Here is a 27,251-nt window from a genome sequence, read left to right as displayed (position 1 = left end):
CCTGTAATATAACTTCCAAAAGTAAAAGTCTTATTAGGCCCAACAATATTTTAAATTTTACTGCCAGTCCTTTGCAGATATAGGTTTTATTTATATATGACATGGATAATATGTATTGCTGAATTTGTAGTATTCAGTTTATATCTTTATCAGCAAGCTAATGCTAGCTTTTAAAGTTAATTCCCTTCACTAGATAGCAATTACATCTGATAGTGTGTAAATATTTAATAACAACTAATCTCCTTGGAAGAACTAGTTTGAGTGAGGTTTTAATTTATTGATATATAAATCTCTACTTAGTAAAGGTTAAGGTAAAGCTGCACTAAGTTAAGTCTGAGCTTTAGAACAACTGGTGCAACCAGCTAACTAAACTCTAAGCTTCGGTCTCAGAGCGCTGTCTCTTTCTCCAAGTTATAGATTTCTTTCCAGGAAATTACAGACCTGTAGATAAAGTGCTCCTGTTATATTACCTAAAATGAATATTACTTCATTAGTTGTGCACATTTGTTCATTCTGTTGGGCTGAAAGTCAACAAATTTAAATGTAGAGTCTATGACTACTGGAATCAGCTTGAGAAAATCCCCGCTGTGTGTTTGTCTTTAAGCGTAGTATGTGAAATCCCCCAGGGTCACTAAAACTCTCAAACTGCCAGTAAAGATTCAGATGACATGACCTCAGAGTCCTCAACCATGGCTACAGCCCTGTACGTACTTGGAGGCTCTTTATTTTTATAATCGCTCCTGATTGTCTTCTTATTTTAATCAATCAGGATTGGATTCAGTTTATGAGTTTTATTAATGGGTTTAATCTTTTATGTCTGTATTATTCAATGCTTGGTGCAGGGAAGACAGACTTTGTACAAACATCTGACAAAATGTAGTCAAAAACCATGAAAATATAATAATTTTAAAATAAATAGAGACATCATGAAATTACCATGACAAATTAACCAAGGAAGGAAACACGTTGAGTACACAGATTGTAGGTCCTCTCTCATACTGCCACAGGTGCAACTCTCATAATCTTCTTGTAACAAAGCTTTTCTCTTTTTTCACAGGTGTGATATGTTGATATGCAAATCTGTACAAAGTCCTGATGTGAAAACAGGGAATGTTGTGAGAATTTGGTTTGTGTTGTGCCATATGTTCACTTCTCTCCCTGCACAGCTCCCATACACAGACTGCCCTCCTCCTCGATGGTCTCCAGCTCGTCCGTGCGGATGGCCTGTGTGATTAAATTCAGCTCCTCACACATCGTCTCATAGCGGTACGCCACACGGATGTCAGGGACGTTGGTGCGCCTGATGTCGTTACTCTCTTGGCCCTCCAGGATGTAGTTTGGACCAAGCCAGGAGCTCTTCACCTGATCCAGAACAGGAGTCAAAGTAAATCAAACAGCCTGCAGAACAACAGACTGAGGAGGGAGTGCTCTGGTTGCAGACAGTAAAATTGGATAATGTGTAATGTGCTATAAAAATAATTGGTACCCTGTGAGAGAATCCGCTCATCAGCACGCTGTTTCTGGCCAGCTCGCACATGTCACAGGAGCTCAGCTTCCACACTTGAGCAGCAATGCTGTACTCCTCCATCAGGGGCTCCTGCACACAGCATAAAACATTTTCCTTATTTTCTCATTATTTTGCTGTGCTCAGGATGATTTTTCTGGTGCATTTACAAATAGCTTGGACAAATCCTACTGATTCTACCTTAAATTTCAAGCAACTAGGTCTGTGATGTTTCACACAATAAAAGAAGGAAACACAATTTGTCTTGCAAACAGTTTAAATGTGCCACTGTCGCTCTGCCAGACTCTTTAATAATTAACTTTTTATAGTGTAAAGCAGCTGTTTTGGCGCCGCCTGTACTGTAGATACTGATGGCAACCAGTGGGTGATTTGCTAATTTTTAACATGGGGGAAGGATCCAGTTTGTGACGTTCACCCAAAACTAATGAACTGACTCGTCAGCCAGATAAAGGATCAATGAGTCAGGCAGACTTGACTTGAATATAAATTCAACTAAACAACTGCTCTGGCCCTAAGAGATGGGAATAGGGAATGGTAGGTTAACAAGGGGGATGCATTTTGGTCAAATTGAATCTTGTTGTACATGCATGCACAATTTCCTGTGAATTCTTTGTGTTGTGTGTGGATACACAATTAACTGACAGTTACAATGAAACCTGGCATGTGAAGAAAAAATAGACACTTTTCACAGCAGCCACACTGACATGAAATGAAACAGCTGGGTAAACACAGGTGTTACCAATGATAGTAATTAAAGTCTGTTTTATTCAGGTCAGACACAGCCAGGTTGTTCCGACTGTATACGACGGCTCACTGGAAGCGCTGTTATACTGACAGGACCCTTATTAATATCACTGGTAACACCTGTCTTTACCCCACTATTTCATGTCAATATGTCTGCCATGAAAAAAGCCTATTAAATAAATTACACGGTTATTGCTGAATAGACGCCAATCCTAAATAGCAGCACAAATTGATGTAATGAAAATATTGAGGATTATAATTTCCAAAGTTATTAGTTATTCAAAGTGTTTTTGTCTGTCTAATAAAATAAGTAATTCTTCAGTGTGATAACAGCTTGCCTGCTCTCTGTCCCTGACATTCAGAGCTGTTTGTGTTGAAGGACCTATCAAGTATCTACTCAATGCTTTATTGCAGGAGAGGTCAGTCAATTGAGCCTCTACACTCAGTGCTAAAACATGTAGACAGTGCTGACATTAATGACAATATAGTGTTTCTGATTAGATCTAAACCATTTAAAATTAAAGTCAATTTTTTTCTTATTCATATAAACCTATCCCTTAGTATCATTATTGTAGCATTTGCTTTTATCATATTCTTATTTTTGTATTTTAGAGAATTAACAACAAACTTAAAGAAATTCAAATGTTATGAATATTTTGTGTACACTGACCTTGGTGAAGTGAAACTGCAGCGGGTCGTCTGTGGACAGAGAGACCATGAGCCCTCTGGACAGGTACTCTGGGAGAGGGTTACGATGGTAGCTGAGGAACAGGCTGTTATTGCTGAGAGGCGACATGGCGATGCCTATCTGGGCCAGGTAGTACAGATACTGCAGCACAGGAGCCTGGAGGGACACAAGGCATAATGTGGTGTGTTGTAATAAACAATCGGTGCACCAGGAGTGTGTTACATTAATACTGCAGCCCTGATTTTCCATGAGCGTTCACTGTATATCTGATAATGTCTCTTCTGTGTGTGATATGAAGCAGCTGTTGTGATATCGAGGTCACACCTTCCTGAGCAGCAGCCCGTGGGAGATGTTCTCCGACAGCATGAAACCAGACACCAGGTGATGGATCGGCCCGGCCTCCCCACAGTGAGGACGGAGGACAAGTGCATGGAACCCCCGCTGCCTGGAAGGAAAAGGACAGATATTAGGAAGGTGAATTCAACAGATTAGAGGGAGGTAGCACTCAATTTCAGTTTCGTTTGGAGTGTTATTTCAAGAAAAGAGTGACTGCAATATAAAACAGATGACAGATGGATGAATCCTTAATGATAAGAATATATTTTCTCGTTTGTTATCCTTTGTCCTATAGTCATATGGTAAATAAAGTTCAAAAGTGCATCCACAGATGTGCACAAACTGAACTTGTTGTGAAGGTTAGTCACTAAGTAATACTGTATACTGCGATATTTTCTGAAATGGTTATGGTACTGTGAAAATGTTATACGAGAGCAAATCTAATGACAGCCACTCGGACTGCGATTCAGACGTCACATACCTGCGCAGGTGATTCAGCACAGTCATGTTTGCATACATATAGTAGAGGTAGTAGGAATAGGGCGGGTTGTCCTCCTCTGTCCAGTTAACTGGCAGCGGACTGTCCAGGTTGAAGATATGTTGCTCTGGTTTGGACTCATCGTCCACACTGTCGAAACCCACCACCTGTGTGAGGCACCAACAGGAGAGAGATCCATGAAACCCTCTGAGGTCAGACTGCATGCGAGTAAAGTAATAGAAATTCTTGATGCCACAGCAAAGACATCGTACATGCTGGAGGAAGAGGTGCAGCTCTGGATGGCTGCCGGGGTCCACTGTGACTTCGAACAGAGGCATGAAGATGTTCTCCAGCATCTCTTGAAAGTTGGACAGCTGTTTCTTTGTGTGGTAGACGTCACTTTGAGACAAAAATACAAGAAGTCTATTGTGAGATTATGGTAATATTATCTCTCCAGTGCTCATTTTACGCATGTAAATTGACAGTGCACAGTGTGTCAGAGTAAATAAGGCAGTGTCTCCTACTATTACTGACACTGGAAGCCCACAAGGGAGCACTGTTTCCCCAGGCTTATTTACTCTCTATACAAACAAATGTAGAAGCAATACATCTGATCATGTTACTGTTAAATTTGCAGATGGCACTGTGATCATGGACAGAATAACTGAACCTCTGTGTGTGAGGACGCTGCACTTTATAATAAGTAGAGGACTTTGATGGGTCTATTAGTTGGTGCTCTTGGTGTAGTTGTTGTAGGTGTTGTTGCTGTCTGTGCTGGTGTTAATGTTTAAATGTCTGTTTATTTATCTGACAATTACTATATGGCACACAATACATTTCCGAAATATAAATATATCAATCTAAACAAATGTAGACTGCAGAGATTTTAAAAATGCTTAGAATCTGAGGTATGTTTGCAAACCTCAATAAGGGCTGGTGGACAAATGGTCAGATCTTAACATCACTATAAAAATAATTTAGTTTTTACAAACAATAGTATATAATAGCATAATAGTTTGTTTAAAATATTTTATTACATTAAAATTATTAACAAAAGCATTTACATATTTAAAGTTAAAGAACTCATTATGAAGAACCATGTTTTTTTATTACTGTGAGACCATGCATGGTATGGACAGTATATACAATGATTACTTTTTCTTTATTTAAATATAACCCTTGAGATCCTATCCAAGCCTTTTACAGACATTTAATACTATGTTCACAAACAGCATTCTTAATGTTGTCTCTGGAGGATGCAGAGCATTTTTTACTTCCGTTTGATTAACAGAGTAAACAAAACTTGAGCATTAGACAAGGGAATAATTAAAATATGTTAAAAAAAATTCTGCGCATTTATCTAATCCCCAAATCTTTCCCTTTGCTGTCCTTATACTAATAATGATTTATTAATCTATAACAAATCATGGGTGTATTATCAATTGATCTGTTTTTTAGAATGTAAAATTGAAATGTGTAGGTTAACTCCCATCTGTATGTGCCAAATAAAAGTAGTGCCTCAACACTTCATTTAAATACAGTACTTGGGTAAACATATCACACCACTGGGATTACTCACAAGAGTCGAGGCACTTGCACCAGCCAGCGCACATTATTAGAGTAGACCCGGTGTTTGACAGCCCACTTGGCCAGTTTGTCCCACTCATCTCTGGAGCGGCCGTAGATCGACAGCCGAAGCTCCACGTTCTGGTACTTGCTCTCCTCGAGATCAGCCATCACCTCCTGAGGAGCAGTGACACAAAGCGTCAGCAGAGGGCGGTAGTCATTCTGCAGGTATCAATGGCAACAGCAGCGTTAAGGCTGCAAGTGAGCACCTTGATAATGTGACCAAAGTATTTCCCCTCGATGTAGTTGTCTGTTTTGATGAAGATCTCTCTCAGGATGGACTCACCAATGGGATTATATTTGGCATTGAACTTGTCAAAGCGATGGAAAGTGTTACGGTCCTGCACAGAGAGTTGAAACACTGTGATTCAAACAATCTCTCACTGACTGATGCTGTTGGCTGGTTGAATCACTAACTGTCATTTCAACATGGCTGTATATTTTTTAACCAGACGACTGTTTCTTATCTTCTTCCATGGGTGTTACTCACTGCGTGCATGTCCAAGGTGTCCACACTCAGGTCAAAGGCCGTCAGGTTCATGCTCTCAAACACCTCCATGAGCGTTTGACCCTTGCCTCTTTCCACATGCACTATCTCCTTAGGATACTTCTTCATGGCCCTTTTGATAAAACGCAGGAGGTGCTTCTGGTTCATGCAGGATGAAGCGTGAATGTGTGTGTCCACCTGCAAAACAGGCAAACAAGACAAAACATTACAGTCTGGTTCTGGATTACAACACATAATTCTGAATAGGCTCAGTAGAAACAGCTCTCAAGTTCACCTTACGGATATTGTAGAAGTCTCGATGTGGGACTTTCTTCTGAGCTGCCAGCTCTTTCATCTCATTCAGCAGGATGTGCATCTGGAACTTGGAGCTCAGATACTGCAGACGACGGTAGCAGAAAGACTTTCTGTGGAAAAGGCAAACAAAAACCAGTAACACGAGTACTTTTTGAGATAGTCAGAAATGTTGTATTTTCTGGATGGTTCAAAAAGTACAGAGACAAAAAAGTCTGCTGATAAACAAGATTAAACTAGAGGAGGCCACGCAGTAGAGTGTAGATGTCTGCCAGGCAACAGACGGTGAACTACTGCAGTGCCAACACAAGTCAAAGATGCAACCGGAAGAGATTTGCAAAGTTTTGAATAAAGTTTTTCGTATAGTACAGTGTAAGTTTTATTATATACATGTACGCAAAGTTATCAATAAAGCATTTTTGTAAAGTATAATCTCAGTTTTCTTTAAGCTGCATAAAATAACTGGTAACTGAGCCTCCTGGGTTCACCTAACTATATAAATGTAATAAGTAAACAAGAAACAGAACGATAACTCCAAACTTCTCAATTTAAACGGTGTTATTTATTTACAACATTTCATTATTTATTTCGAACATTACAAACAACCAATGGCTTTAGAACAATATCATAGATATAAAATCTAAAGATTTTGAGAAACTTGTGAAAGCTGAGATTCTGAATAATTTACACTTGATATTGGTTGGAGCCTGTAACTCCCTGCGGAAGTTGTAGTTATTTGGAGAGTTAATATTTTGGTATAGAGCTGATTAGATCACCCCAAATAACCATTATCATTTTACATTTTTTAGATTTATAAAATCAAATTTCATGAAAAGCAGTTCAGAATTAAACAAGTTTTTGTAGTGAAGTCTGCATCTCTCATTTGTTTACTATCACACCATGGAAGCTTCAATAGGGCGACTGTGCAGATGCATAACATAGATGGCAGCGAAGCTAACAAAACACAGATTTATTAATTTTGTATCATGCCTAACTTAGGTTGATTATAACACATTCGGTAAAGAATTAATCTACAGATGCGCTGGTTTAAGATGAAACAAAACTTTTCTGGGGATGTCAGTTTTTAAGCCATTACAAAGGTCAACATGTGGCCTGCAACAGACTAGTCGGTAAACCTTTTTTAGCCTAGCAGTTGCTGATGACTTGTGGCCCTTATAAAGTATAAAAACAGAGCAATCAATAGAACTGTGAATCACTGCCACCACATCCTTGAGCAGTCATAAATATGCACAAAAAATATTAGGCTGATGGGTCCAATAGTAGTGTGAGATTATCTGCAGACCACAGCTCCAGCCCCGTTGGACATGCACACAAAAATACACACACACACACACACGACCTACTGCACAATCCTCGCCAGGTAGTTAAATCAAATTAAATGCATGATCTAAACATTGTTCTGTTTTGGAAACTTACACTGGTCCATTGATAATTAGGGCCATCATGACGTTCATATCAGCGATGTAGTCCTGCAGGTCTGGATACGGCAGGTCCAGCTCTGTGCTCCTGTTAGCAACATTAAAATTTAAGCAGGAAACTCTGCTGCCAAAAAAAATGTGCGAACTGAGTCTAAAAACAGACAAGCACCCTACCACATCAACAAGATAAAGCATGCATGCACAGAGTGATTCATCATACACATCTCACTTTTCCATAATGCTCCTCGTTGTGTACACATGCATGACACCATCCACCATCTTGCAGCCGTAACCCATGTCAGGGGGCATGCTGGCAGGGTCCTTGTTCTCGTAGGGGTGTGTTTCAGAAACAGGTGGGTGCATGGTGCCATCTGAGAGGAGACAGAACGTCGCACTGTGTCAAGTGGGAACGCACATGCAGCTAACATCTAACTTGAACAGGCAGCACACGTGGTGACAGACGGTTCAGGGGTGTGTGACAGATGGACTGTGAAATCTGTGGGTGTGCCCAATTATATTTTAAAGTGAGAAGATGACACTTGACACTGGACATGACTGTATATTCACATATTAATATAAGAGTACTGTTTTTTTTTTAAATCAGGAACAAAGTAGCAAATTTTACTTAATATGAGGGAAAGGAGCAGTATGTAAGACCCTAGCATTCAAAAATGAGTAACAGATAGGGAACTGGAGCCATAAACAGTACATTAAATAGGTTGAAACCCTGAATCATTAACCATGAATCATGGTTAATGATTCATGGTTAATGATTGGTTGTTTTCGTAAGGTGCTCAAATAATTTAGAATTTAGTTTTCTTAAGTCAGTCATATAAAGGCATCAGTATTAAATTGAGACCATTTCATAACCACTTCAAACTCTGTGTTATAGCTCTGAATGTAAGGATTTACTGTTTTTCATTCATGACAGTAAATGAAGAGTCTTTGGGGTTTTGGACTGCTGGTTGGACAAAAGAAGCTATTTGAAGATGTCACTTTGGGCTCTGGAAAATTGCAATGAGCATTCTTCACAGTTTTCTGTCATTTTATAGACTAAATGATTAATCAATTAATTGTGAAAACAATCAGGTTAATCAATAAAGAAAAATAGCCCTAAATCAATTATCATAACTTTTTGCACAAATCAGGACCTTCTCTTTGTTGGTAATGTATGAATGATAATAGGTGTGCACTATATGAGGATGTTAGTGTATTCATGTGTATACAGAGTACCTGCAGTTGCCGTGGTCTCTGGGATCTCCTCCTCTTCATAGATGTCCAAGTCCAGAGGTCTCTCACTGAGCTCCTGCAGGTAACGGGCGGTGGTTCTGCAGAAACTCTGCAGCGACAGGCCCATATACTTCTGTCTGATGAACAGAGCCTTCACCACACATTTGGCTGCATCCAGCAGATCTGTGAAGGGAACCTGGATGGAAGAACAACAGAATAAGAAGAAGCTTTTTTGAGTGAGGAACTGTTATTTTATTGTGAGACACTAAGAAGACATACTTTTTACGAAACATTTTCCCTTCATGACTGACTCACCCCACATTTCTCCTCTCCAGAAATAGTGACTCTCTGGTACTCTCTCTCTGGAACCAGTTCTCTCTCCTGCAGGTCAGGAGTTCGGCTCTGCTCCTTCATATATCTGGTGACAGGTCAACAATTATTTTCTGTTCTAGTAGTTTGAGATGTACATTCAGTGGAGAATAAACGTCACTTTTGCTTATAGCCGGGATAAACACTCACTCGAGATCTGTGGCACTGTCAGTTTTCATGAACTCCTGTTTAGCTCGCAGGAGGATGTCGGGTTCATACCTGAGCAAACAGAGGCTGAATTCACTTTCGGATCATCGCTGTTAGCTTTAAAGCCCCAGTGTGTAGAATTTAGTGGCATCCAGCAATAAGGTTGCAGATTGCAAACACCCCACCTCCCTCCCTCCCTCTCCAAGTGTGTAGGAGAATCAACAGTGGCTGCAAAAAACACTCAAGGCATATATCTAGAGGCTACTGTAGAAACATGGTGGTGCACATGATACCCCCCCACCCCTCTAAGTGGATCTGTCCACTTCCACCTCAGGTCACTCAAGAAATAATCAAATGAAATCAAAACAGAATGAGCACAGTCAAAAATTCAAAGGAAATGGATAGAGGACTGAAAAAGAAAAAAGGTGGCACAAAAAAGGTCAGAAAAAAGTTACATTTTAAATAGTGGATAATAATCTTTGCTATTACAAGACAAAAAGTTATGACCGTTTGATCCAGATAAAAGCAGCTGTAAATGCATATAAACTGGAAAACACAACTACTTTTTATTAATAATGCACTAAGGACTAACATGAAGCAAGAAAGCCTCAGATATTTTTTCTCATGGCTGAACTAAACTGACTGGTTAAATTTTTCTCTGATTTGCAGGACATGCTAACATGAAACAGTTACAATGTCCCTACACAACCGTGCCCTGTAGATAAAAATGGTTAATTCTAAGGTAACAAAAGCACAATGATTCTTATTTCAGGTGATTATACACAAATGAAGACATACATATGAATATTATATTCCATTTCTCTCATACTCTGCCTGTATCTTGTAAATCTTTCACACACACCATTAGGGCAGATTCTGACTGAAAACACAATCACAAGCGTTTGCATATTAACTAACTCATTCCTCTGCACTTACTTGACATCTTGGCTGATCTGTCGCTCGAGGCGATGACGTCTCTCCTCCAGCTGTTCGATGGGGCTGTCCTCTGGAAATTCATAGGGGGCGCTGCGCATTTCACTGTCTGCCAGAGTGCGGGAGAACAGCTCCTTCACACAGACACACATACAGTCAATGCTGGGGAAACTGCTCTCAAGAAATCATAAATTACAGCTTACCGACCTAAAACTACTTTCAAAAAGTAGTTCAGCTACATCCAAAAAACATCAAGGGAAATGATCAGAATCTGCGTGTGGAGTGAACATGTGTTTGATTCAGTGCAGGGCGAGTTAGTCCTCACTGAGGCAGACTGAGGATGTGTTTTAAGGAGAGGATAGGGAGAACTTGTTGAGGTGGAATCAGGAAAATGCTAAATTCAGAGGGAAATTCATGACACTCTATCACATCTTGGTTACAACCCACAGGTGATTTTGTTCAAATACTAGGTGATTGCCATTAAATGACAAACCTAACCAATGAACTGTGGCATTGTACCATATTGTATAGCAAAAAACATCATGATATACACGAGACTCAAAGTAGTTAACTACTCAAAAAGTTACTAAGCCACAAGACATCAGGTTAAAGACTGAGCACAAACACTAAGTACTAACCTCAGCAATCTCCTTGTACTTCCCGTCCATGGATGTACGCAGGTCAATGGATTGTTTCAAGGCCACAGGGATGCCAGGCAAGGAATGCTGGGAAGTGAGGAGGTGGCGGGCACCACGGAGATCAACTGGAGATAAAGGGGGACAGAAAGAGGGAAAGACATCTTAAACTGAGGGAGAAAACTTTGCATCTGTGGAAGTACTGAAGAACATGTTATTTTGAGACTATTTCGGTGTCTTCTAATGATAGTACTTGGACGACTACACTGAAAATAATGTTGGATCAGCTTTAGAAAACTGAAACAATCAGTTACACGAAGACTCAGTGGAGATAATTTATTCAGTTTAGCTGAATTTTTTCACTCTACACAAACCATTTTATGGAGGTGTACTGGATGAGTTCATCGACATAAAATCATGAACTGATCGATTAATCATTTATGCAGTATTTCATGCAAAAATGCTAAATCCTCATTTCAGTAACTCTAAAGAAACAAAGCAACTAATTTCTGCTCTGAAAGATGATTAATCAGTTTTCCTTGGAGCAGCTGTATCCTGTTAACTGTCAATGAGCTTATCAAGCTTGATAAAAATAGCTTCTCATTTTACCCAGCATGGAAAAAGTGGGGTAGACATAAATATGAATCAGCCAAAAAGCTCTCTTCCTTTAAGTTTCTACATTCCTTCAACACATATTGAATTCACAGTGATCAGAACCGTCTGCAGAAGCTCGTTGTTCCTCTGTCAGCGGGCCTTTACACAACAGCGGAGGTCTGAGCTCAGCGGCTGTTTGTGTCTCACCACACAATGGACCATTCAGGTGGAGAGCCCATCAGCACATACACCGGCTAATACCCTCCATTGTTGCCATCGCACAAGACTCAAGTTTTATACAAACCCAGTTGTCATGGAAAGCCCAGAAGGGAAAACGAAGGGGGATGGTCACCGAGAAAAGACTCAGGATGAGGACACTTGTGAGTGGATGCAGCGAGGACGAAAACTGAGGTTTTCATGACAAGAGACAATGCCCCCACTGCGGTTTCCTTCTCCCCTTGGGTGTTTATTTAGTAGTCTGTCTGCAATGATATTAATCTTTCCCCCCGAAATGACGCACCTGCCACTGAAATATTCATCATCCTGCTGAATATTTCATTCTGTGTGTGCTAGAGTGTCAGTGGGTTTGTTGTCTGTCAGTATTTATAGACCATACACACAAGAAGAAGGTCAGAGAGGCTGTACTGCACCGTACCTGCTCTCTGTGTTGTCTTTGAACAAACTCTAAATTAAGTCTGACTTATTTAACACAGCATGTCTCAGTCTGTCTGTTCTGTGGGGATAGCGAAGGAGACCAGAGAGGCCAATTAACTGGGCCGATTAGGACTCGACAAAAAGCTTCATTATTAAAGGTATAAGAAACAGTCAGAATTGTAGCTATAAAGAGAGATGAGGTGGTGGTGTAAATAATCACTGTCCAGACCACAACTCACCACGTGTTCACCACCTTCTGCTCAACACATCCCACTCAACATGCTGAGCAAGTTTGCCTGCACCACAAGACAGCAACGTCAAAACACACACGAGTACCTCAGAGAGAAATACTTGAGCGAACACTAGAGAGAAACACAAACTTCTTTAGCGTGTAAATATTCAAGGGTGCTTTGACCTTTTAAAGGCTGGATATTCAAGCTCCAACATTCAGCTTCGTGTCTGAGTGACAATGGAATTTCATGTTCAACGAGATCACCTCTGCCTGAAAAATAGAAAGCAGGACTTTAAGGAAGAAGTAATTTACCCCCCTTCTTAGCAACATAACCAAAATATATCCCCCAGTTGCAGAGAAAGTGCAGGGGTAGAGGGGTTGTTTAGGTGAATATGTTAGTCTAGTCTGCGTGACTCACTGATTCCTCTGACTGAGGTTTGTGCGAGTCAGAGTCTATGGCCCTGACCATGACTCTGAAGCATCAGTGGTCTAACTGTGCTGTGTGTTGATAAACACATGGTGCTGTCCATGGTGATGGTGGTAGCAGAGGGATTTGTAATTGTGCCTTTTTCTCTGTCAGTTTTAACTTGGATCTATAATATTCTCTAAACAATATTGCTACAAGGTCAGATTAAAAGAGTCATTCAAGAGTTGATTTGCTAATGGAGGGTGAAAGAAACTAAACAGGCAAACGTGTTCTGCTCTGAAACATATCATTCAGTCCCTCCAGGACTTTGAGAACTATTTTTGGAATTGTTGCAGCCTGAAATGCCTGAATTCACAGCAGCTTTTCTAAAAAAAAAAAAAACACTGTGATTCATGTTGCAACGTTTTTTTTGGGCATTTTTTGCAATAAAATTGCAGGAGCAAATGAAAATCGCCAAAAAGTTTTTTGGCAATTTTCTGTGTAATTCATTAAAAACCAAAGGCTACTTTTGCAGGAAGGATAAAACTGCACTATGAGAGTTCCAAGTAACTTTACCAAAAAGGCTCAGGATTAAAAATAATTCTAACAGAATATGCTTTATTTGTAAATGAAGAAATGCACCTGGGGAGCTTAAACTCAGTCAAAACAACAGGCAGACAATTATAAAATGTACAAATGCACAGAGCATTGATAAAAGTTAATAACACTAACAAACCTTGTGTTATTTTCAGTACCTGTGACAAATAAAAAACAAACAAAAGAAATAATAATAAAACACTGAGTCAATTCAATGAGATGTGCATTTAGGATGTTTATACGGGGGACTTGGCAGAAGCTAGATGATTGGTCAAATTTTGGAAAGGTTGTGGAGAATTCATAGGGACTAGTTGAGCTTGTGCCAGCTCAACCAGTTCCACTTTGGGTTGCAAGCTCAAATTGCACTGTGTCTGAGACGGCCTTTACTTAGAAGACCAGGTCGTCTCATCACTTGGGTGCTCCTATTGTGCAATGCTCCTCTAATAATTAAAGTTAATAAATAACAAATCACCAACTGATTACAAGGAATACATCAGCTGACTCCTGCAGCATATTGGTATTCTTCAGTGATTTGTTTTTGCTACGTAATAAAGTTGTATTTTTTACATTTACTGACAATTGATTTAGTTTTGGACCATTTTGCGTAAGCACATAGACCAGAACGCCTTCAAACACTGAGTCGAATTTAGTACTCAGTGCTTAGTGCTATAGATTTTTACAAGTGAAATTCAAGCACATTCAAATCAGAAGTCTCTCAAATCAAGCACCTTTCAAGCAGTATATTCACATTTGAGCAAATTCCTAACCTTGAACAATTAAAATAAGACATTTTACAAACTCCCAAGACTTTGTTCAAACCCTGAATACTGAAATGATTAATTGATTAGTTGACTGACAGAATTTAATTGACGATTATCTTAAGATTGAATAATTGTTGAGGTTTTTCCAGCAGAAATACCAAATTTTTTGGTTGCAACATCTCATTTGTGAATATTTGCTGCTTTTTTCCCTGTATTATATCACTAGAAATCAAATATTTTGGGGTCTTTGTACTGCTGGTGAGACAAAACATTATTTTAAGATCTCATCTTGGACATTTGGAAATGTATTTATTTATTTGCTATGGTCATTTTACAGACAAATAATCAGCAGACTGATAAAGAAAATCATTGTTAGTTTCAGCTTTAATCAAAACTAAAATATGAAAGAAAAGATGCTGTGTTATTTACAAGCAGTATGGAAGAACCAAACTGTTGGCCAGTCTCAGCCTTAAAGACTACAAAGTCAAGCCACATGCAGATGCTCCTCTGCTGATAGAACAGACCATGTCTGTGTAGTGTAACGGCCGACTAAGATGTCATCTCCGCTGTCATTGTGGGGCATATCAATTTGTCATGATAACAGTCAACACTGGTGTGGCAGGCAGGAGGCGACCAGCGGCAAAGACATCCATGCTGGGCCACAGTAAAGCCAAGCCTAGCCAAGCCAGCCGGGCCCGGAGCTAATCCCCTAATGGCTGCTATATTTGGATCAGTAGCATCTATGGTTACATAACAACTCATCCCCCCTCAGTTAGAGAAAAGCAAACCACTCAGAAATTAAAGTCAGCCATGTTTCACTTGAACATATACTCTATAATCCAGTTGGCTGAAGCTTTTATCGATCTAACGGAGCAAGAGGAAAGCAGCAGGAGGGATTACTGCAACATGATTCTACAGAAACAATCAAAGATGCTACGACAGCACCATCATTCCACTGAGCCTCAAAACCAGGTCAAATAGTATTATCTTGCCGAGGGACTTCCACTGCATGCATATTTCAGCAGAGTCCTAACTACTCCAGTCTAACTCAAACCGGATGGTGCGTGAAAAAAAAGGTCCTCGGGGATGAGATCACAAGTGGAAAGTCATCTGAAGCCTACAGGCCAGAGGGGAGCAGGAGGTCAGAGGTCAAGAGACTTCCTGTGCAACTTCATCTACAGCTCTGCTTAGTCGGTTTTCTCGCCTTTGTGGGAAAATGTTGATCAAGAATCTTTGTCTCGCTGGAATAAAATCTCAGCAGAAATACACACATTTCTGAGTGATTACACTTTAATATCAGGAGATTCCCTCTCTTTCTTTTACCCCCACCTCCTTCTACATTTTCTACCATCAGGTGGACTGTGCATCATCAGCCGCTGTCTACCTGCTTCCACTGACTATGCAGATTTGGTATTCAGTCCACAAGAAACGCCGGTGAGTCACAGCCTCTGTGGCAAATGTCTCACAGTGAAAAAGCCAAACTCACTCACAGCTCACATGTGTCAGTGCTGCTGAGAAAACAGGAATACCAGGAAAATATCAACAGAGCAGTGCTGCAGGTCCATTCTGATAAGTCATTAGTAAGACTGGGTATCCTTGGAAATTTTCAAAACTAATGCTGCTACAAGGGCTGCAACTATCGATTATTTGCATTATTGACTACTGATTATTTTTTTTTCACAATTCATCGATTTATCATTTAGTCTTTAAAATGCGCCCCCCATTAACACAATTATTAACACAAAAGACAATTTCCCAAAGCCCAAGGAGATGAAATTATTATTTTGTCTAACCAACAGTCCAAATTCAAAAGACACTTCGTTAGCTATTACACTATTAAATGATAAAGAAAAACAGCAAATCCTTACATTTAAGAAGCTGGAAACAGCAAATTTTTCAACTTTTTTGCATGAAAAACAACTGAAACAATGAATCATTTATGAAAATCCTTGGCAACTAATGCAGACTACTCTTTCAATTGATTAATCAATTAATCGCGGCAATTTTAACTGATTCACCACCTTAGTTTTGGTACAGATACCAAAATCATACTTTTTTCAATACATTACTTACAATATCAATGTTTTTCACCAAAACTACTATTTTAATTTAATAATAAAAAAGGCAAAGTCTTTTACATGTTGAATTAATTTTTCCTAAATCACAAATAATCTAAAATCTGCCACACTTTGACTCAGGACCTATATAGAAATCTTAAGAGACATTTGAAGCCAGATCTGAGTATTTGAGAGTTTTCAGTATTTTGTGGTTTGGCTACAGTTGTGTCTGGAGGGGAGTGTGTGTCATATTTCACCAACATAATATGCTAAGAGTCAGGGTGAGAACAAAAGACAGTTCTGGTTGTCCTTCCTTGTCATTTGTTATAATTATTATCTGCTATCATCAATATTATTAGTATTAGTATTAGTAGTAGTAGAAGTAAGATTCCATGAGGCTGAAACTTGAATTCAGTCTGGATAGCTTGTGTAGTTTGTGTAATATAACTTGTGTAATGGCATCCTTAAAATATTCTGGCTTGTGACACTCACATGTGCACCTGACAGGCTGAAATATGGTACTCATTTGCATAAATTTCCCATGATGCATTGCTGAAAGTTTAAAATTGCTATTTTATGTTCCAAAATGTAAATGGTATTGCATTCATTTGTTGTGTGCTTATCATGTGTTTGCTGTGTTTGTTCAGTACAGGATAGTTAATGTTGGCAACTGTCTATTTTAAACTTCACTTTAAGGAGTGAGGTGGCTAATATATTTTTTCAGTCCAGTTGTATTGTTACACTGATGAATGTCATATGTCAATACTGGCTCCCAATACTGATACTGGATCAGACCAACCCATCTCTTAAAATAGGATAGTTAATATTAAATTAAGTAATACGTTATTTTTACAATGTTATACTGCTAAATTTTCTGTTAAAATAGTTATATTTTTCTTACTGTTGGTGTAAAATATTTGATGACATTAAAAGTTGATATTGAAAACAATTTTTAACAATTTTAAGATAGAGGACCTAATATGGTGGCAGTTGTCAGACATTTCTAATGAAAACAAGAATAATACAAACAATTAAATTTTAAACTTTTGTTACTTTTAATCCAAAGTGTTACTCCTGACCCAAATGACTGGGTCAGAAGTAACAACGTGCAACTTCTCTTCAAAGCCACATTACACCAAATTTGTTCCAGATTTGTACGAAACAGCACCAGTAATTGAAAGAGCACAATATGTGAGTTGTTGATCACAATGAAAATTAGTTTCTGTTTTCGAGGTTATCTTTTAAAATGACACTTATCTGAAAACTGTTATTTTCATACTGGCTCTCCCCTTACTTAATAACTTGATCAATATTAGCTGTAGTTTCTAGTTGTAGAATATTTTGATCAAATCAGCTTGGCTTCCACAACCAACACATCTGTAAAACAATATACATAACATCAGAAAAGTATTTCAAATCGTACACTCCAAAAAATATGTCAAATACACAGTTCTGATTAGTAATAATCAAATCATTATCATATAGGGGGTCGCACACGCATGGCAGGGAGAATGCAACTGCTCTCCTCCTCTAAGGGATGCTTACTCCTCCAGCTCCTCTCACTGGCTCTGCATCAAACAGCTGATGTCTCTCAGGATGTGTAATCAGGATCTTTCTATGGCCAGAGATGGTTCAGTCTCTCTGTAGCTGCATGAAGTGCATGTCTGCAGGCACATGTTGGTATTCTAGTAGAAACCTCTGTTTCCTTTACCGCTGTTGAACCATAAAGAAAAGAAATGCTAAAAATATAAAAGCAGCTTTGTAAACAAGCCCCTCCATCAACATCCCACACAGCTGCAGGTGTAGTCAGCACGATTTATCGACCTGCTCTGTTTCGTTTGTGCACACTTGCACCTTTACACCATCTCCAAAAGACATGCAAAAGCTAGTTTGTGGGACAATCAATCGACACACATTCACTGAAGACAGCAGTGCTCAAGGCTGTTACACAAAGCCGTCAGGGGACAGGCAGAGGAGAGTGGCAGTGAGTATAGAACAGGGAGAGGAAAAAGGGGGGAGGGTTAGAGGAGGAGAGGGCTATTTGTGCTTTTTGCACAGGATGAGGGTAGTGGAGCGTACCTGTCTCCTCAGAGCCTGCATTAACCACCAGCTAGCAGGGCCGAGAGAGGACAGAGAGACAGACAGAGACAGAAACAGGCTGTCCTGGCAGGGAGATGGAGCATGCCAAACAGCAAATGGCCCAGGACGACGTCTGCTGTCCTTTCAAGACTGGTTAAACATGACGGGAGTGAGGGATGGAGAGAAACAAGAGAAGAAACACTTCAAACACTCAGCCTAATGGCAAAACTGGCAGAAACACAGGCGCACTCTCACATAAACAAACTCATAGAATAATGTTTCCTTAATCTGTCCCTGTCATACATACAAAGAGCTGGTCCAGCAGATCCATGAACTCCCCCCTCACATCCTCCCAGTGTGTGACCCCCCTCTGCTCTTCAGGCCAGCTGTCGCTGCACTCGCTGCCTCTGGAGCTGATCCTCCTCATTTAAATGCCTCTGACATCTATCTGGGACGTACCACAGGAGGGTGAAGAGGCGGGGGGAGACGACGTGCATCACCGGCGGATGTGGGTTAACCTGCTGTGAGTTTTTCTCACAGCTCCCCTCCTCTCATCTGCTTGATCCTGTGTGCTGTGTTTTGCTGAGGAGACCATGTGTTTGGGATGTTTGTGTGAGAATAAAATGGTGCTGCCTCAGCGGCGAGGTTTGACATGTCATGTTCTGTGTGAGATTCTTTTTTTTCTCCAGCTGAATGGCGGCAGTCTGAGGGAGATGACTGTCTAATAAATGAGACCTTGCCTCCATCTCCTCTCACATGAATGAAATTAAAGGGCCCGCACGTTGTCCCCATTAAGGTTGCAGCAGTAATTTCTGGAACATGCTTTCCCATGCTACAAACAGAACTGTGTCTATGCTAAAAATGGTGAAATAAGACATTAATGATTCAGTGAACTGATGCAATTTCTTGACACAGAACAATAGAAACTTGCACACAGAAATTATCTTGAGGCATATCTCTCCTCTTATCATACTTTTGCACTGAATGTAAGTTTGCTCTGGATAACAGCTGCACGCTCAAAACGCAAAAAATGTTGGGAAAAATGTGAATGTTTGTACTGGACTGCATTTTACCTCTGCTTTGTATCAGAATACTTTTCATAATTTTAATTTCTGTTAGGATCTGGAGAAAGAAAACAATGAGACATTTGTTCAACCACATGGTTCCTGACCTTTAATTAAAGGAACTGTTCATCCCAAAATCAAAAATACATATTTTATCTCTTACCTGTGGTGTTATTTGGACAAGTGGATAGTTTTGGTGTGAGTTGCTGAGATACTGGCTGTAGAAATATCTGCCCTCTCTCAAATATAATGGAACTAGATGGTACTCAACCATCAGGTACCAACCCGGTTACTCAAAACAATCAGACAAACCTTGTTGTGAGCAGTTTCATGTATGAGCATGTATAGAGCATGTATAGAGACACGGGACCCTTCTGCACAGTGATACAGATGGTAGGTGTGCTTCAGTAGAAGCAAAAAGGCATTTGTTATTTTTATTATTTTTTTGTGCTTTAAGCACCACAAGCTGAATGCCATATAGTTCCATTATATTCAAGAGAAGACACACATCTCTATGGTCGATAACTCCAAAACTTGGCAGCTCACACCAAAACTAGATGGATAAATATTACTACAGGTAAGAGGAAAAAAAATAAGTCTTTTGATTTGGGGGTGAATTGTCCCTTTAAATCAAGAAAGATTTGAAAAATGCTGTGTGGCTAATTTCATCAAGTGTTACAGGTCTTACAGATGAAACTATGTTGATTGAATCTGTTGTTAGCTAAGGCTTAATTCCATTAATTTTCAAACAGTGAGTAAAAAAGGCCTTTCAGCTCAATCAATGATCAGTTTGTGTCCCGTGTTTGTGCTGGATATCTTATCTGCTCTTTCTCAACATATCTAGAGTTCAACTCAAGTCGTCTTAACTCAGAACTCAAAGCTGAATACAAAATCTTTATCTTTTCTAATCCTAACAGTACAGAGTCACATTTCAGCATTTGTGTTTTCTTACACATTTCTATAAAATAAGAAAATAAATATTTTTATTGATACATTCAGTAAAAATGGGAATTAATGGCAGTATTACAATTTTAAAATACAGTTTAAAATAAAGAACAATATACTGCCATGCACAGCACACACACATTACAACACTTCACAAGTCTTTCATTGTCACTCTGGTCTCAAGTAAACCCAGTTAATCTTACAGGTGCCACTTCATTATCATGACCTCTAGTATAAAAAAGAAAAATGCTATTAATACCCAGCTCTAGTCACAGTACAGTGACAGTTTTGCCTTCAGCTGTGAAAATAGTGTCATCATCCAAGAACTCAACATCTAATTTAAAGAAATATTTACAAGACAGTCAAACACTAACACTAAGATTAGCTACACAGAAATCCAGTTTGCCAACTAACCTGTCAATTTACTTTAAATTTGAGTGTGACATGTGAAGAGCATTTATTAATCTAAACAGTGGGGTAATGTAGATTCTAGCAAGTGTTACTAAAACTGAAGTAAGCAGTGAATTTGTTGAGGATTATTTTCAGCTGCAGATCTGGTGCACAGTGAGTATTTACAGCAGCAGGACTGTGTATGTGGGAGTTGAGTCAAAATAAACTACAGCTTCCATGTTCATCGTAAAAAAGGAATGAAAGTGTGGATCTTTGATGTATTTTATGGACAACAATGGAGCTCTATCAGAAAGAGAAAAAAAACTATGTTGGCAACACAGGCAAGACTGGATTAATGCATCTGTTGACATTAGTAAAAATATAGAATATCTTCAGAGCAGTCCATTAAACAATCATTTATGAAGGTGTTTTCATAATCTGCTATAACAGCAAAAAATAATGTGCATTGCTCTATTTTAGGACCCCGATCCATCCAGTCTGAATTTTCATACAACCCCAAATAATTTGCATACAGATACAACTATATATAATACAGTGTAAACATAAACTAACGGCTAAAAACATCCTGACGACTAGAACTCCAAATACTGCACATAACACATTTTTCTCCTCTCTTCAGTCTTATGTAGAGAGCTGCTCTTAAACTACAGCAAAAACACAGCTGACAGTCTGGACAGAAAAAACACTCGAGCACCACAGAAAGTCAAAAGCAGCCCGACTCCAAACAAATCTCCACTCAGCCTCACAAGGTTAAATTATTGTGTGTTTTATTTTCAAGGCACTCAAAGCCAGAATTGCTTCCAAGAGGACTAATCAAACTGTTGTGTGCCCAAGAGGATCTCAACAAACACGACTGCTGCTCATTGACTCATCAGTGTAGCTGCATTTATTCAGACCAGGCGCCCTCTGATGGTCGGACGCTGCATCACACACACACACATCAACACAACAAGCTCATCATGGTGGAACCGAAGTGAAACAGGATGACAAAGCTTCAGTCTATCCAACCTGAATTCATTAACAGAATAAAAGCAGCAGTAGAAGAAGTACACAGATCCTTTACCCAAGTGAAACAAGCAATACAACAATTCAAAAATATGCTTTACCAGTAAAAATCCTGCAATCCATATTTTTCTTATATAAAAGTATAGCAGCATGATACAGTTATTAAAATTTTATGTCCATCCACTGTGTGACAAAAATGATCTGTAAAGTAACTATAGCTGTGACATAAATGTAGTGCAGTAAAAAGTAAAAAAATTCCCTCTGAAATGTAGCAGAATAGAAGTTAAAGTAGCATCAAATGTAAATACTTAAGTGCAAGTACAGAGAGAATGATCCCTTTCAGAAGTTTATATTATTATATACAATATATTATATTATTGTATGATTATTATTGCTATATAAACATATAAACAACATTTCGATTGTGCAGCTGGACGAGATGGAGCTACTTTTAACAAGTTTAGCAGTGCATCATATTTTATAACATATTTTATAACATGTCATTATGTTATAAAAAGTTTCAGGGCTGTTACTATTATTTTGATTATCAATTAATTAATCAATTAATTAATTTTATGATGATCAACTAATTGTTTAAGCTTAAAAAAACAACAACTATACAGCAACTAATAAAAAGCACAATATTTCCCTCTGAAATTTAGTGGAATAAAAATTTAAAGCAGCATCAAATAAAATAGAAATACCTAAAAGTGCACTTAAGGAACAATAATTGAGTAAATGTACATAGTTACTTTCCACTACTGAATAAAAGGAGCTAATGGAAAAAACGCAACAATATCTCAGCCGTATTTGCTTCAATTTAAATTCAGCGTTCAGTGTACCTTTCAGACAAGACTCGGGGTCTCCACAGGTCGATGTGCTGAAAACAACAGCTGTCATCCGGTGTCTGTTTATCTACTGCATCACTACACCATTAAGTATGAGCAACAACACTGCATAGAGGTGGTCTCACCCACAGGGCACAAGTCCATGAGACCTCCAACAGGCCAGATGTTGACTCATAGAGAGACACAAACAACTACACAACAGTACACAGTGCCGGGGTTTAATGACAGAGTGACAATACAGAGTGACTGAAGGTTATCAGATGAAGGTGTGTTGGGGTGGGAGTCCCAGGTAATCATTAATTACAAACGTAAAGGTCCAGATTGTGTCAGTGTGGGGAGTGACAGGGCTGAACATTTAACCTGCAGGGTCTCTATCTGCTGTAATTACTGTATCTGTCCATGACACAGACCCTGACAAGTGTGGGCATGTTACGATGACAAGGTGTGACAAAACCACAGGAGGCGTGAACAGGATGTGGGCGAAGTACAATGTGTTCAAAGGTCCACCATCAATCTACTGTACTGTATACATGAATGGAGAAAATCAGAGGTATTTTATGTTGCTGTAGTATTTATTTCCTGCTAGGGCTGGATGCTTTGCAATAATAGAGGGAATAATAATTTTTCCATGACTATTCTCATTTTCATTGAACAGTATATTAAAATGATTATGGGGCGATTTTTGCAGGTATTATTATTATTATATGATTATTTTGGGGGCTTTTGCCTTTAGTTTAAGATGACAAGAAAGTGGGTAGAGAGAGAGAGAGAGAGAGAGAGAGAGAGAGAGAGAGAGAGAGAGAGAAGAGATGACACGCAGCAAATGGGCTGCTTGCAGTAGTCACACCAGCAGCCACTGCAGAGGACTAACAGCCTCAGTACGTGGGGCGCATGTTCTACCAACTGCACTATAGGAGCACCCTGACTTTTTGCTTTTAACAAATATTGCACCTCCTGCGATGTGAAAATTGGGCCATGGGCCATGTTGAAATTTCTATAAAATTTTGATTACTTATTCAGCTCTATGTCCTGCAGAAGAAAAGTGTAATTCTACACTTCTACTCAACTACATTTCAATGGAAAATATTGTACTTTTTACTCCACAACATTTATCTGACAGCCATAATCACCTTTCTTGGCAGATTACAGTTTTACAAACAAAACTTATGATCATTTTATAAAATATAATAAATTGCTCAAGTTTTAATTAGTAGAAGTAGCTAAATTAGCTCCACATCAGCTAGCTCTAATATTATGAGTCTGTGCATTATAGCCACAATAATATCAATCAATCAATCAAATAATATAACATATGATAACACTGATAGGAGTATTTGTGTTGCATAGTAGTTTTACTATTGATACTGTTGGTCCTTGTATACATTCATTTTAAATTTAAAATGCAGGTCTTTTACTTGTAATGGAGTATTTTTATTCATTTATTTACATTTGCATTTTTTGCTTCATGGCCCACTGTGTAGGATTTAGTGGCATCTAGCAGTGAGCTAGACAGGTCAAATGTTCACATGCTGAGTGTAAACGGCACGTGTAAATAAAATTATTTTTATTATTCATTGCCTTTCAGGCAGTCTTTCGTAGTGTACTGCAGCGTTGAGTATTTGCCAATACAGATACCAACTGAATACAGTTTTTTTCCTCTCGTAAACAACTAAGCTGTTAATAATACCTTTAATGTAATAATTCCTGTTCATGGAGGCGCTTCATCTAGCCATCTAAAAAACATAATGCTCAAACTGTGAAAGAAATACTCTGCTACACCAAACCAGTCTGTTAAGTGCTTTGTAAATGTGTTTGAAAAGCAGAATAAAGTTTATAATGATTATCATTATATTTCTAGGAGAGTGTGTATTTTGCTATTGCTATTTACAATAATGGCTGTTTATGGTGCTTACAGTACAAAGCTTTTTGTCTCCTACTGCAGAGAGTTCCTCTCATCTTATTTAAATGGTTCAACAAGTGCAGAGCAGCAGGAGGAGGCACAGTATAACTGGTGAGTGGGCGTCGCTCTAATCTCAGAACTACCTTCTTCACAGCCAGAGAAGTGATTCACCCACTGCTGTTCTCTGCTCACTTCACTTTACAAACCCTGCAATAATGTGCTAAATATGGACAATGCTACGCCTCAGCTCTTCACACTGTAACTGCACAAGAGAGCTAAAGGCCGTGTGACACACACTCGACAGTATATTATGTGTATGGGGGGTCTATAACCTTTAAAGAAAGCCAAGCTGTGAGTGATTCAAACTCATTTAGTGGTGATTACATGCTGCTGCAGATGTCCACATCTATTCCACTCTGCCGTGCTGATCGATTGGCTGAAAGCTCATTAGATTAGATTGAAAGTTCAAGAGGATTCGTATTAAAACAATCTAATAAGCTAATGCTCCTCAGATAAGCCAAGTGTCAATTTAGACAATCGTTTAGCAGACGGGTGAAATCAAAGTGTCAGATATAACTTATGACCTGTTATGTGTGGCTGCAGCAGATTCAAGAATAGCAATCGCTTTATAAAAGATTCATTAAACATTTGAAGACACAACACTGGCAATTATTCAAATAACCCATCTAATTCAATCAAATCATGATCTGCTGCCTGTTTTACACGGACTGCACTGCATCTGCCCCAAACTAGATTAGTGCCTTTTTGGGAAAAAAAAACAAAAACAAAAGAAGATGAGTCACCTAAATGTCATCTTTGCTTACTCAGATGATTCCCTGGACGCTTTAACAGCATAAAATGTGAGGGCTATCTTAATGTACTTCTGCAGTGACTTTCTAAATCAAACCCCAGGGGTTTCAGAACAGACTCACAGATGCACATCTAAAAAAAACAGAAATCTGTCTCTGTCGAACATAACGGCCAAGACTGCCCCTCATCATTCCTCCCAGTCTGAGACTCCAGAGCAATTTTTGGAACAGCTACAAGCTGTAAATGAGGGTAATCACAGAGAGCATCATAGTTGGAGGAGGGAGGGGGTGATGAATCACTTATACCTCCAGCTGTTGTATTTATTGTCAGGGTTACAATCCAGCCTGTGACCATCTTGACAGTCACTGTAATGTCACAGCATGCCACTGCTGGTTACATGTGCCCTAGATTTTTAAAGATATAGTATATTTTTAAGTCATAATGTATTATGTAATTTTAATATTTTGAAAAATCTGCTATTAGGGGGAGGTGATATAATCTTCTGCCATTATCTTGACAAAAGTACCCTGATAATATTGATATTCATGGATGCTGTTCCAGTGACAACAACTGAAATTATCTCACCACATTTGCATATTTTTTCTTGCTTAATTAAAGACACTAGGGGTCAACCAATTTTTTTCAGGGTCATTACAGATTGTTATCAAGGAAACCAGTAACTAGAGAGGCAAGATCCACTTTTTCTGTTCTGATCCAATTATGATACCTGAATTTGGATATCTGCTAACAGATTTTTCTTTACCATTAGTCAGTAGTAGTAGTAGTAGTTAGTAGTTAGTAGTTAGTAGTTAGTAGTTAGTAGTTAGTAGTAGTGTGCACAAGGTTAGATGAGGCTGAAACTGAATTTCACTTTAGTTGTTGAATTTTCACCATCTTGGAACCTTTTTTTGATGCTCACGATGCTGAATTCATGCTCCACAGCCTTGGACTTAATTGCGTCCTCCGACTATTGTGGGACGCTGTAGGATTCTGGGTTGTGACATTTAAATGTGCATTTCCCATAATGCATTTCTATGCAATGCATAGATAGATAGTTAGTTAAGTTTGCTATTTATGTTCTAACATTTAGAACATAGATGCAACATTTAGTTTCACTAAGTTACTTTTTGTAATGTGTTTGTAATGTGTCTGTTCAGAACATGATGACTTGTGTTGGTTTCTCTTGGTAATTGTCATTTTTTTTGCTGGGTTATTGTTGTAACCAGGAGTGAAGTAGCTATATTTCCTTATCCCAGCTGTATTTTAGGATAGCAAGTCAAAACGTGATCCCTATGATAAATGCTAAGGTAGATTCAACATAAAAAGTGTTATATGTTATTCATTTATGTAGTAAATACATAATACTTGGAAATTTAGATTGAAACATTAATCAATGACTTTCATCCAATATCTGATGACTGAATTACATTCATCTCACCCCCTGATACCAAAATTGGATCAGATCCATCTATTCTATCTATCTTTACCGATAGCCAATATTTGCAACCAGTATACAGTTGCATGAAAAATGAAATGGTACGGTGGCCTGATGGCTCAGTTGGTAGAGTGTTCCCCCCATGTCATGAGGCTGTGAGTCCTCTGCAGCAGCTGTGAGTTCAACGCTTTAGTCACACAGCAACACAAACTAACAGATCAAGACAGCAGCAGACCAGCAGCTCTCATGTTCTGTGAGGTAAAATCATGGAGTTCAGCTTGGAGAGAGCGATATGTGGCTTTTAATGGCCGTTTTTCATTAGAAAAGGCTGTCTGATGACACACTAAAGTGGTGAAAATATTCTAAATAGTGTCACCTTAAACTGATATAGATTAATAACTGATTAATAATTGATTGAAATATTTTCTCATTTCTAGCCAATGACATGATGTGAAGACACTGATGGTTATGTGCTACAGTATAAGAATATCGCCATCTGCATGA

General features: G+C 38.8%; 1 protein-coding gene across 4 annotated transcripts in view; it reads right to left on the bottom strand.

Annotated features, from left to right (window-relative positions):
• Positions 1–156: 156 nt before the first annotated feature.
• Positions 157–27,251, bottom strand: part of ampd2b (adenosine monophosphate deaminase 2b) — a 30,099-nt gene continuing 3,004 nt past the window's right edge. Inside the window, exons 1-19 of one of the 4 annotated variants that reach the window (XM_084721299.1) lie at positions 18,637–19,289; positions 18,330–18,479; positions 10,953–11,077; positions 10,318–10,448; positions 9,385–9,453; positions 9,181–9,283; positions 8,869–9,061; positions 7,865–8,006; positions 7,634–7,723; positions 6,180–6,309; positions 5,888–6,082; positions 5,607–5,738; positions 5,351–5,514; positions 4,044–4,170; positions 3,775–3,938; positions 3,282–3,402; positions 2,940–3,113; positions 1,487–1,597; positions 158–1,362 (exon numbers count right to left, since the gene is read on the bottom strand). In XM_084721299.1, coding sequence (XP_084577425.1) covers positions 1,147–1,362; positions 1,487–1,597; positions 2,940–3,113; positions 3,282–3,402; positions 3,775–3,938; positions 4,044–4,170; positions 5,351–5,514; positions 5,607–5,738; positions 5,888–6,082; positions 6,180–6,309; positions 7,634–7,723; positions 7,865–8,006; positions 8,869–9,061; positions 9,181–9,283; positions 9,385–9,453; positions 10,318–10,448; positions 10,953–10,982 — 2,292 coding nt within the window. In that variant the 5' untranslated portion in view covers positions 10,983–11,077; positions 18,330–18,479; positions 18,637–19,289 and the 3' untranslated portion in view covers positions 158–1,146. Of the gene's footprint in view, positions 1,363–1,486; positions 1,598–2,939; positions 3,114–3,281; positions 3,403–3,774; positions 3,939–4,043; positions 4,171–5,350; positions 5,515–5,606; positions 5,739–5,887; positions 6,083–6,179; positions 6,310–7,633; positions 7,724–7,864; positions 8,007–8,868; positions 9,062–9,180; positions 9,284–9,384; positions 9,454–10,317; positions 10,449–10,952; positions 11,078–18,329; positions 18,480–18,636; positions 19,290–22,596; positions 22,752–27,251 lie in introns of those variants that run through there. The other 3 variants (XM_084721298.1, XM_084721300.1, XM_084721297.1) reach the window with 3 other exon arrangements.

This window comes from Lutjanus erythropterus, chromosome 6 (assembly GCF_056507025.1).
Source record: "Lutjanus erythropterus isolate fLutEry1 chromosome 6, fLutEry1.hap2, whole genome shotgun sequence".
NCBI lineage: Eukaryota > Metazoa > Chordata > Actinopteri > Lutjaniformes > Lutjanidae > Lutjanus > Lutjanus erythropterus.
Note: the sequence above shows the minus strand (reverse complement) of the source record. Positions and strands in the feature narration are given on the sequence as shown.